The 12,923-nt window shown below is 33.5% G+C and overlaps 1 protein-coding gene across 3 annotated transcripts in view; it reads right to left on the reverse strand.

Moving 5' to 3' along the window:
- The window catches only part of LOC126765076 (UPF0430 protein CG31712), a 91,294-nt gene extending 79,440 nt beyond the window's left edge, over window positions 1-11,854 (reverse strand). The window contains exons 1-2 of one of the 3 annotated variants that reach the window (XR_007668255.1): window positions 11,514-11,853; window positions 11,288-11,447 (exon numbers count right to left, since the gene is read on the reverse strand). Coding sequence is in view for 2 of the 3 variants with exons in the window: in XM_050482687.1 (XP_050338644.1) it covers window positions 11,288-11,447; window positions 11,514-11,743 (390 nt within the window). In the remaining variant the exon portion in view is untranslated. Of the gene's footprint in view, window positions 1-11,287; window positions 11,448-11,513 lie in introns of all 3 variants that reach the window. The other 2 variants (XM_050482687.1, XM_050482688.1) reach the window with 2 other exon arrangements.
- Between the last annotated feature and the right edge of the window lie 1,069 nt (window positions 11,855-12,923).

Consider the following 12,923-nt stretch of genomic DNA (forward strand, 5'->3'; position numbering starts at 1 on the left):
CTTAGGAATATTTTCTCAATATATGGTAAGCAACTATCTGTCATTTAAGTTCTGCTAAACTTTACCGAGAGAAGGAATCTTGATAAGTTCCTAACCAGGATAAAAAATGAAAACTGTTAGTTTTAAATTCTATAAGAAAAATCAGCTGCATAGACGGCGTTCACCCAGCATTAAAATGGGTGTAGACAGATGGGGAAAAGATTAAAAAACATGTACATAGAATGCTGTTAAACTTAAACGTTGTTGTTATTACGGCTTTTAATTCTGTGTCAACGGTGTAGTCCTAAAAATTTTTTTATTCAGGAAAAAATTTTAATAGAAAATGTGATATGGATAAAAAGAACTATTTTATTTTTAATTCCAAACTATTTTATTCACTTATTAAGTACTAACCCATAGACATGTGAAAAATTTGTCATGGAGTAAAATCCCGAAACAAACTACAATTTGGAAACATTAAAATATGTATAATTAAGGGATCGTGGGAAGTGTTTCAACCATAAAGAATCAATACAATCTACTACTCCCAGAGTGTAGAAGTGAAATTAAATTTTTGAAGCGTTTTGCTCCTCTTACGTCATTGGTGTTTTATTCCTAATATTTAAAAGCAGGTTTCGTAACAACCATAAATATCGCAGGTTGCTTCCGCCCAAAGTTAAAATCATTTAAAATGCATTCCTGATAACGGCAGCATGGAAATGAAGAGTTATGAGAGTGGTAACGGTCCTTGATCCCATTTAATTTAATACAAAATGATTCTTCATTTAATATTTCTGCTTAACGAATCTGCAATAAATATTATTTAAAAGCCACTGAACTATCAACAAAACTTTGACTTACCTGGTGTTATAAAGTTCGAATGGATTTGCGTGATCACGAAGGCTTTTTCTTACACTCAGCACATCTGTTTTGGCCCCACTATTTTTGTGATCGTAAGATAAATCAAAACTAATTTTAATTTGATTAATTATTCACCTTTTTGTGAGCAATAGATAAATTAAATTGCTTTGATTTTTTGTTTAAAAATTTTCAGTTTGTCATAGCATTATTTTTTGGCTTGGCAAGCAAGCTTCAAAAGAAAATATGTAATTGAAAATCGTAATACCAAAAAAAAGTTGGGTTGCATTGAAGTTGAAGCATTTCAAGTGGACTTTAACACGTTTTTAAGTGGTCAAAATAATAGCTACATTTTAATTAATTAAAGGTTATTTTGTTGGTTTGTTCTTCTGCTTGTATAATTCCTTGTTTAAAGTGCAATAAGAACTTAAAAATTTTATAGGTAGGTAAAAATAAGTTTTGTAGATCGGAGAAGAGGAAAATCATCTGAAACCTCAGAAAAGTGGGCCAAAGTCTTCGATATATGGATTTAAAATAATTAATAAAAATCACCGTCGACCAAAAAAGACGTCAATAACAACAGACAACCTAAACTTAACCCTCGCTAAAATGGTCCCATTAATATTTTCAGGGAACATTTTAGCGAACGATCCGACAAAAGGCTGTAACGAGCTAATTTGGCTAACAGGAGAGCAAGAAGAATACATTTATTGCGACAATTCGCGAAAAATCATGGAAGTTGGCCCAGGTTGCGAAAAAAGTGGTGCAATATCTTGTTGTACGACAAAACTAAAATTAATTTTTTCGCAAATACTGCCAGACTGAATGTTCGCCGTCTGAAAGGCTAAGAGTTACATTCACAGTTTGCAAAAAGGTGGCGACAACATATGGTAATGTTCTGGTCAGCTTTTCATGGTATAGTGTGAATGAATTCCAATATAAATATAATTATCTTGGAGAACACATGCATGGGTCATAACATTTAAATTTCCCAAATATATACAAGTTCTGGAATTTTGTTGAAAAAACCTGGTGTGAGGTTTCAATAGAAACTTGATGCGAACTTTTATATATACTCAACTATTACCCTCTTCCCAAATTTGTTCTAGAAAGTTTTTAAAATAAAGGTCTAAACTGCCTAGTTGAGCGAACAAGGACGTTAAAATTAATATCAGATAACAGACATAGACTTTATTATTATATCCAGCATTTCCCTACGACTAGCGAACATAAGTAGATGTAAGATTTAAACAATTAGTATAGGGGAAGGATTTAACCTGATTTAAGGTAAAAAGCAAAAATTGTTTTTGAACGGACTCTAACTTCTACGAATGGACTTGATTACTAGTATTCCATATCACAGAAGCATTTCCCTATATGGGCCTCAACAAAGATAAAAAAATAATCGTAGCAAGTGGATCTCTAATTTCTTTAGGCAAACATTTAACAAAAATAACAGCACCTTTACCTTTAAAAACCATGGTAAATGCATAAAGATTAAAATTGAGTTTGGGGCCCATAGTTATTCTCGGATCAACAAAACTGCATATTTGCTCCAAACTAAAGTTTTGTATTACGTTCCCTTATACCCTTAGAATTAATGTAGAAGCCCACTTTACCTTTGGATGGTTTCGAAAAAGGCTCAAAAATAATAATACCGCTCGACGTTCGGAGCGTTTGGAGTGCACACCTCAAACTTTAAACGCATTTTTCTCAAACACACACTCTTTTAAACTGTAAAGATACCTGACCATGCAACACCTAATAAACTGCTACAACGACACATCGCAAAATGTTGATTTTCATACTGGACTGCACTACGAAAATATAAGAAAACATCTACCTCCTATACTATTAAAATTAATTTAGACTTGAAATGTTCATATAAGTAAATTAAAATGTATCTATACAAAATGGGACGAAGGCCTAAGCAGCCAGTTCTTTTTTTTTTTCTAGTATGTCTGTAAATTTATTTACAGGTCATATTAAAATCAATAAATAAACTGGCGGACAAAACAAAATTTATGTAAAAAAAACATGGGGAACAAGTAAGGAAGGACTAAGTTCGGGTGTCACCGAACATTTTATACTCTCGCATGATAAATTGATAATCGAGATTTCATTATCCGTCATTTACATATTTTTTTATTTTGCTGTAAAATTAATAAGATTAGATCAATTTGTGTACTTTGAGTATTGAATTGTATTTTCATTTCCTAATATATATATTTTACAGAGAAGGCATCAGATGGAACTCAAAATAGCGTTATATTGGAAGAAGGCGTGGTTGTGAACCGATTTCACCCATATTTCGTACATGTCATCAGGGTGTTAAGAAAATATTACATACCGAATTTCATTAAAATCCGTCTAGTAGTTCCTGAGATATGGTTTTTGGTCCATAAGTGGGCGACACCACGCCCATTTTCAATGTTTAAAAAAAGGCTGGGTGCAGCTTCCTTCTGCCATTTCTTCCGTAAAATTTAGTGGTTCTGACGTTTTTTGTTAGTCGGTTAACGCACTTTTAGTGGTTTTCAACATAACCTTTGTATGGGAGGTGGGCGTGGTTATCATCCGATTTCTTCCAGTTTTGAACTGTATATGGAAATGCCTGAAGAAAACGACTCTATAGAGTTTGGTTGACATAGCTATAGTAGTTTCCGAGACATGTACAAAAAACTTAGTAAGAGGCGGGGCCACGCCCACTTTTCCAAAAAAATACCTCCAAATATGCCCCTCCCTAATGCGATCCTTTGTGCGAAACTTCACTTTAATATCTTTATTTATGGCTTAGTTATGACACTTTATAGGTTTTCGGTTTTCGCCATTTTGAGGGCGTGGCAGTGGGCCGATTTTTCCCATCTTCGAACTTAACCTTCTTATGGAGCCAAGAAATACGTGTACCAAGTTTCATCATGATATCTCAATTTTTACTCAAGTTACAGCCTGCACGGACGCACAGACGGGACGGACAGACAGACATCTGGATTTCAACTCTACTCGTCACCCTGATCACTTTGGTATATATAACCCTATATGACTCTTTTAGTTTTAGGACTCACAAACAACCGTTATGTGAACAAAACTATTATACTCTCCTTAGCAACTTTGTTGCGAGAGTATAAAAACTGTAATTTGACGCAGAGCAGCAAAATACAAGAACTTCTACTGATAGTGTGAAAATGGATGAAATCGGATGAAAACCTCGTTCACTACCCATATAACGGTACTGTTCAAAAGAGCGATAAATCAATAACTAAATGCGCCAGAGATGTAAAAATTAAACTTTGCTCAAATAATACCTTTAGTGTATGTCACCTTATGAATAAAATTTTTCAAATCCAGTACTTAGAGTTGACTCTTTATCGAAAATATCGGTCAATGTGTGATATATATAATTGAAATTTAGGAATAGTACTTCTCTGACAATGGGTTGAATCGGACCAATACTTCTCTTAGCCCCCATATACCTAATATAAAGATAATCGAATTTCGGGGTGACCTTTTACCGCATATATCGGCCAATATGTGAGTTATCTCAATGAAACTAATATCAGGATTTTCGGTTTTTTCTAACAAAACCCTGTCTGTCAGTTTAGGAGTTATTTATAGTATACATATGTATATATAAAACTGCTTGGATTTCGATCCTCAGCTTGATGTTTTACACCATAAAGTATTTCCCTGGCTTTGATTCTTGTAAGTTGCAAGAGTATAAAATGTTCGGTTGAACCAGAATTTAGCTCTTCCTTACTTGTTCTGATTTAATTAATGTCCCTTCAGGCGTTCTTCAATGTAGCCGTCTTGGTCCAATTCTGTTCTTGTTATTTATTAACGATTATCATCAGTTATTATGTATTCAAGAGTTTTATTATATGCCGGCGATGTAAAACTTTTTAAATCATATATTTTAAGTAGTCAAGGATGTATGTTGCAAACAGACTTAAGGGGTCAGTAGGGTATTTTTTTTTTTTCTTAATTTTTATACTCTCGCAACAAAGTTGCTAAGGAGAGTATTATAGTTTTGTTTACATAACGGTTGTTTGTAAGTAATAAAACTGAAAGAGTCAGATATAGGGTTATATATACCAAAGTGATCAGGGCGACGGGTAGAGTCGAAATTCGGATGACTGTCTGTCCGTCCGTCCGTCTGTCCGTCCGTCCGTCCGTGCAAGCTGTAACTTGAGTAAAAATTGAGATATCATGATGGTACACGTATTCCTTGGCTCCATAAGAAGGTTTAGTTCGAAGATGGGAAAAATCGGCCCACTGCCACGCTCTCAAAATGGCGAAAACCGAAAACCTATAAAGTGTCATAACTAAGCCATAAATAAAGATATTAAAGTGAAATTTCGCACAAAGGATCGCATTAGGGAGGGGCATATTTGGAGGTAATTTTTTTGGAAAAATGGGCGTGGCCCCTCCCCCTACTAAGTTTTTTGTACATGTCTCGGAAACTACTATAGCTATGTAGACTCTATAGAGTCGTTTCCTTCAGGCATTTCCATATACAGTTCAAAAATGGAAGAAATCGGATAATAATCACGCCCACCTCCCATACAAAGGTTATATTGAAAATCACTAAAAGTGCGTTAACCGACTAACAAAAAAACGTTAGAAACACTAAATTTTACGGAAGAAATGGCAAAAGGAAGCTGCACCCAGGATTTTTTAAAAATTGAAAATGGGCGTGGGATTTCAATGAAAATCGGTATATAATATTTTCTTAACACCCTGATAACGTGTACGAAATATGGGTGAAATCGGTTCACAACCACGCCTTCTTCCAATATAACGCTATTTTGAATTCCATCTGATGCCTTCTCTGTATAATATATACATTAGGAACCAATGATGATAGCGGAATAAAACTTTACACAAATGCGGTATTTGAAAAATATGTAAATGACGGATAATGAAATCTCGATTATCACTTTATCATGCGAGAGTATAAAATGTTCGGTGACACCCGAACTTAGCCCTTTCCTACTTGTTATATTTTAATGTAGTGCTTAGTTATGTCCCTTTATAAGTTTTCAGTTAATGACGATTTGTGGACGTGGCAATGATCCGATTACGCCCATCTACGAACTCTATTTTTTTTTGTACTAAGAAACCTGCATACCAAGTTTCATCAAGATATCTCAATTTTTACTCAAGTTACAGCTTGCACGGACAAACGGATGGACGAACAGACAGTCAACTTTACTCGTCACCCTGATTATTTATATATGTACATATAGCCCTATATCTATCTCGATTAGATTTAGGTGATACGTACAACCGTTAGGTGAATAAAATTATAATATATAAAAAGTATCGTTAAATATAAGTAGTTGAGTTCTATTACTAAGATAATCCAGTTTTTTAAAAAAGGTTGAATGGTTTTCTTTATCAAATCTGGTTATACTATTGTGATCAAATTGAAAGGTGAATTTTGTCCAGTTGCCAGAGGTCAGACGGAGCTAACTCAGGCGAATAAGGTGGTTGCGAAACAATATTTGTTGAATTTTTGGCGAAATGATCACGAATAACCAATGCAGTATGAGATAGTGCATTATCGCATTTCTTTGTTCAATAAATTCAGACATAGTAAAAATCGAAGAATTCACTTTTAGAGCCTCACAAAACGACGCTATCTCAAATACTAATGAATATTTTGACGTGAAATTTAGCATAGACGTCATTAACAGTACTACCAACTTACAGAAAGAAAATTTACCGATTCGAAAGACAAGCGAAATATAAATTAAAAATTCACCTTTCAGTAGTATATCACCAGTATGCTTATTCTCCCTAAAGACCGTTGTTACATGTGTTACAAATTCTAGCAAATAAGTTACTGTAGATTTCACTTTACAAAAACCATGATGGAAGCCTTGTTTAAGAGATCCATTAAATAGTTTCTTCAAGGGTTGGTATATATGTATATGTCGGCGCACCCTAATAGTGTGTGGATATTGGTATGCGTGTGTGAGTGTATGTGTTACAATTTAGGGAATTTCATTAGAAAACTAAGTTCCTCATAATTGCATTAGCCGTTGATTGTGCTGTGGTTGTCTGCATGTTGTCGCTTTGGGAAGTACCGTTTTAGCGGGGCGCCAGCGTGGTGACGATGTCGCCGAGTGTGGTTCGGTGGTAAGCACAGAAAGAAGACGGAATGATGAGTTCAGTTGCGTTTTAGAACTCAGTGAACAGAGCCATAACTCGCTGCGCAAATACCATGCCAAAAAACGACAAGCAGGCTTCAACATATGTATATTCGGCACGTTTTTTAAAGAAGCATGGCGGAATCATATCTGGGCCATAATTAAATATTATTTTAACATATTTAACACATTACAGAAATTGGACATAACTTATGCTGATAGGGAACATTTTTAAGAGAGTATGAAGAGTAATTGAACTTAATGAATTCCGGAAACATATTAGAAATTGTGTGACTGTCACTGGACATAGTATATTTATTAGGGTGATTCAAAAAATTTTTTATTTTTTTTTTTCAATTGGTACTCGCAAAAATAGGTTCCTAGACACCTCTAAGAAAGCCTCTCCAAATATGAGTTTTTAATTGTAAGGTCTCCGCCTAACGGTTTTCTATTTTTTCTTATTATCAGATAGAAAAATTTATATCTCGCTTCCAACTACTTGAAAAATATCTTGTTAATTAGGTTTTGTAGGAAATTGAATGCTCTAAAATATGGTCTCTTATGATTTTTTCGTAAACCCAACCGTTTAAAAGATATTAACGGTTGAAATTTGACTATTTTTGGAAAAATTTTTCATTTCTTATGAATTTTATAACTCAATGAAAAAAATTATTATGAATGATGAAACTTATAGGCTGTCTTAAGAGGTGTCTAGGAACCTATTTTTCAGAGTACCAAACGAAAAAAAAAAATTTTTTTTTTGATCCACCTTAATATGCATTGGTGTTTGGCGATGAATATCTCGTAAACGCTTAACTTAATCGAAATATCGTAGTAGACCATTTTTATAGAGCAGTAAATTTCCTACAAAACTATGTGTATCATCATTCATAATAATTTTTTTTCATTGAGTTATAAAATTAATAAGAAAAAAAGAATTTTTCCAAAAATAGTAAAATTTCAACCGTTAATATCTTTTAAACGGTTGGGTTTACGAAAAAATCATAAGAGACCATATTTTAGAGCATTCAATTTCCTACAAAACCTAATTAACAAAATATTTTTTCAAGTAGTTGGAAGCGAGATATAAATTTTTCTATCTGATAATAAGAAAAAATAGAAAACCGTTAGGCGGAGGACCTTCCCGTTACAATTAAAAACTCATATTTGGAGAGGCTTTCTTAGAGGTGTCTAGGAACCTATTTTTGCGAGTACCAATTGAAAAAAAAAAAAATTTTTTTTTGAATCACCCTAATATTTATATTTCATCGCGGAAGGAAAATTAGAAATCTTGCGCTTAGAGTTGACAAAACCATAGAAAAATTTTGGATTACGTATAATATTCAGGGGTGTTGTGGAATCCATAACAGAATTGCTTGGCTGTCAGAATTGCAAACCAATTCTGATTTTTATTGGTGTCACGGAATCTGTTTGGATTTTCGTATTTTTGAACATACTCAAAACTAATATTCGAATCAGCTGTTACTAATGTGACAAAACTTGTAAATTAATACATTTGGAAGCAATCCTATTAATGAGTTCCGATTTAAAGGAAGATTTTAAGGGAAAACATTTATTGAATGAATAAAGACGCATTTGGGTGTAATTACGTTTATTACATTTTGCAAATCTTCTTTAAGGGGGCAGCCTGCTATAAAAGCTTCAAAAAATCTGAAATCTTTTTGAAAATTGTCTAAGAATATGTCCCCGAAGTTAAAGATGGGAATTCGAAATATTGTCGAAGCCGAAAGGGAAATAGTGACCGAGACCGAGATATTTTCGCAAAAAGCGAAAACTTTGACGCGAGATTTCTCGGTTTTTCATTTTTACGATTTTTTTTAATCGGCGGGTAGTATAGAAAAAAACTAAACGTCGTATGGAATTGGGGCATTAAACTATCTTTTATTTAAACTAAAAAAAAAGTAACTAACTAAACATACTCTGTACTTTATTTTTTAAATTTTCATAGTTCAACTAAAACATAAGTTAATAACAATTATGAATATCTTTGAATTTTTTTATCCCTCCGTTCGACAAATGTACATGCGATATCTCGATGCATCTGCTTGACAAAGGCAGAATATTAAAGATTTCGTATCCAAAAAATTTTCGGATGATGTTTAAGGGGGTATTCTGGTCTAGGATTTTGAAAAAATCGATTTTTTTTTGCATATTTTGAAAGTTTAGACTTTCAAAAATATGACCTTGGAAGGATTTTTCAAAATTCGACTTATTTTCGGAGATACAGCCGATTTTGTGACGTGGCGTCCGTGTTCACTAGAATTGTCTCCTAAGCTTTAAACGCGTTTTTCTCGAAACTACTTTTTTTGAAGTGGTTGACATGATATCTCAAGTTCTATTGAACCGATTCCCTTGAAATTTGGTATATATCTTCTTTATACAATGCTCTATCGTGTCTGCCTTGGATTTCCAAAAATTTTGATTTGGAGTATTTTTAAAAAATTCGAAAAGGTCGAAAAAAATCGTGTCAAAAAATTTTGTTTCTCGAGTCGACGCCATTAATATTATTATTTTTTTTTTTGAAAATGGTCAACCCGATAACGACACCCTTACTAATAAAGAATCTTCTTGTTTTTTGTGTTTTAGATCTGTACAAGGGTTGAAATCACGTCATCCAGGACGCACCGTTTTTTTTTTTGAAGCCCCCACTCCACCGGCCCGTATCTCGACGAATTTTGGTTTTTTTTCTTGCAATTTTTTTTATATTCTTAAAATGTCAACAAAAAATATATGAAAAAATGGATAGTAAAAATGTTTCAAATTTTTTTTTATCTTAGTTTAAAAATGCCTAAAATTCATGCGTCTAGACCAGAATACCCCCTTAACCCTCATCCGAGACCCTCGGGTCTGGCCACGCATATTTTGTTTTTAAATATATTTAGAGTGTAGCAAACGACTTGCGCTTCCAGGTAGCTTCCTAGAATTTTATTGTCTATAGAATTCAGAAAAAAAATTCAAGGATATCGTATCGAAAAGGACGAAAAAAGGATATTATAATATTACACCTTAATGCACCAATGGTGCTTGGCTAAACCCCATATATTTTGTATGAAAATATATGAACTTTGGTATGTTTCTATCACTTCGCACGGTTGATTTATCTGTTTTCATGTTCGTTACATGTCCAAATTGGTTTGTATCTTTATCTAGGTCAAATACTTAGCCGCTAGAGCGATTTAAAAGGTAAAGAAAAAATGTAATTTTTCTCAAAATGTTACATTTTTTGTGAACTCTATTGCCACGCCAAGCGTGAACAAAGCAGTCAATTTGATTTCAACCAAATTGAGAGGTAAGAAATTTCAAAAATGTATCTATATTGTACATATATGAACGTAAATACAACACGTATTTCCATACAAATGTATGTAAACACCACTTGGCCTAGCTAAGCACCATTGGTCTCGACTAAGTGTATCAGACCGTTGGTCTCGCCAGGGTTAAACTTATAACAACATACTCTAGAAATTTCGCTTTAATCAATTATTTCTTTCCCTTTTAAAAAAAAACTAAAAAATCGATTTTTTGAAGCCTATAAAGCAGGCTCCCCCCTAAATATCCGCATTTTTTTCCAAAACTCAATAATTAAGACATTACGTGTTTATTCTTATGTTTTCTCCTATAGAAATGAAGATAAATTAATTCGTAACAATAAAATAACTTAAGGTAAGAACCTTACATTTTAAATCTGCCAGCGACTATCTACTTGCTTTGTTTCTGATAGCAAAACTGATAAAATTGGTGTCTGTGACACACACAAACCGACACTTATTCTGTTTCGAAAATAAAACCAATGTCTGAATTCATGACACCTACTACTTTTTTTTATCGGTTTCAATTCTGATTCCGACAACTATCAGATTCCACAACACCCCTGTATATATTGATCAGGAGGGTCTCATCTATCCGTACATACCCTCTTAAACCTCGAGACCAGGGGATACATTTCTAAAATTTACTCTTAAATGCAAATATCTCAAAAACCATATTCAACGGCACTACAAATACACTTTTAATCTGGAGGATCTCCTTTATTCATAGATACGTTTTTTAACCAAGACGTCGAGGGATGCTAATCTACAATTTACCCTTTTGAACTTTCAATGCAAATAATCTTCTCCATCAATACATACCCATTTCAACCCTAAAACCGGGAGATGCTATTCTAAAATTCACCCAAAGATAGTCCATTATATTTACTTCGCGGTTTTCTATTCTAAATCGAAGGCAAACTCAATTTAGATGCTCAAATGATTATTTAAGAAATTTTTATCAAACCTCACCTGCCTCTCTTCATCTTCTTGTCGCTTAGTTCTGTTGATTTGTTCGTCAAGACTTGTTTCAATTTCTTTTTGTCGCTTACGTTTTTTGTCAACCCTATAAGTGCAATATTCTTCCGAATCTTGACTGTCACTAGAGCTATTGGCAATATACGTCTGTTTTCTAAAAAGAATGAACAATATTAGATACTTATTTTATCATATATATATATCTTTAGATAATGAACACCTATATTTTGAATGACTAGTTTCCCGAACATCTTTTTCAAATTCATGATTTATAGAGTCCTTGCATTTATTTTTTTTATTTATAGAAATAGTATTCCGATATTTTTCTTCAGACCGATCACTTCCATGCACACCATTCTTACGTCTATCCCGGTCTTTTCCTCTCTTTTTATGCTTGCTTTTATGATGGTGCCGTTTTAATGGGCTTCGCGATGAACGAGAGCTTCCCATATTTAATAGCGAAATCTAACCAAAATTAGCTAAAAGCACATAAGCTCCAAATGCTCAAAAGCATTACAATTTTAAGAGGCACCTCCACAGCCAATAGATATTGTCTAGACACCTTTATCACTATCAATATTGCCAAATTCTAACTGGGCATCTCGACAGGCAAAAATTTGTGGCATACTAACTCTCAAACCTATTGCTATTGCCATTGTCAAATCTGTATGTGGGCATTTTCTATCATAACATAATCATTTGCGAAAAGGGTAGGTAGGTTCAAGCTGATGTAGCACAAGTTTATTTCCGAAATGCCGTCGGGTAAGTAGGTTCGAGTTGATGTAGCGCATGTTTTGAGCCATTAAACTGGGGTCGAATCGTTACATCCGTGAACGTATCACTCGTCACGTAAAAGTCTGTATTTCGTATTATGACATACGTGATCGTAGCGCTTATATACGTGATCGTAACGCTTCTATCGTAATCTGGCATGATGACAAACGTGAACGAGTATATAAACGTATCCGTTCGTTCGAATCGTCATTCGAACGCAAATTACCAATCGTAATAGACAAATTTATGGAAACGTGAGCAAATTTTTTTAAATTTTATGTTTTTTATAATACCAATGAAACCAATGAATGGAATATCTCATTAAAAATTAAAAAAAAAAATATTTATATGAACAAAATTTTTGTATTTTAGTTGACATTGAAAATAAAATAATTTACAAGGTAAAGGACATATGCATTTTTGAATTAAATTTATTAAAGTATACACTATTTGGTCTCTTATCGTTTGGTCGATTGCGGTGAAGCGGTTCGCTACCCCGGTGCGCATTTCTTGTGTGTGATAAGAATCGCATTTTGAGGGTCGCAACTAATTGTAAATTTTATGCAGATGTTATGTAATGCCTCACAAACGTTAGCAAATCTTCCACTTTTGTGGGGTGATACCTTTCTCTCTTGCAATATGCAAAATTCTCCACCGTCTTTTTAAGACTCAAATGCGTTGTTCAACAATAATCTACAAAGAATAATTTGTTAATGAGGATTCATAATTTGTTTTTCTTATTTTATACCTACGATATTGCTACGATCTCTTAGCTATCTCCGAACTATTTTTTTATCCCCATCACTTTCACTTGAGCTCAAAAAAAACAAAGTCGAATATTTAATTACCTTTTTTT

The sequence above is a fragment of the Bactrocera neohumeralis genome, unplaced genomic scaffold, assembly GCF_024586455.1.
Source record: "Bactrocera neohumeralis isolate Rockhampton unplaced genomic scaffold, APGP_CSIRO_Bneo_wtdbg2-racon-allhic-juicebox.fasta_v2 cluster10, whole genome shotgun sequence".
NCBI lineage: Eukaryota > Metazoa > Arthropoda > Insecta > Diptera > Tephritidae > Bactrocera > Bactrocera neohumeralis.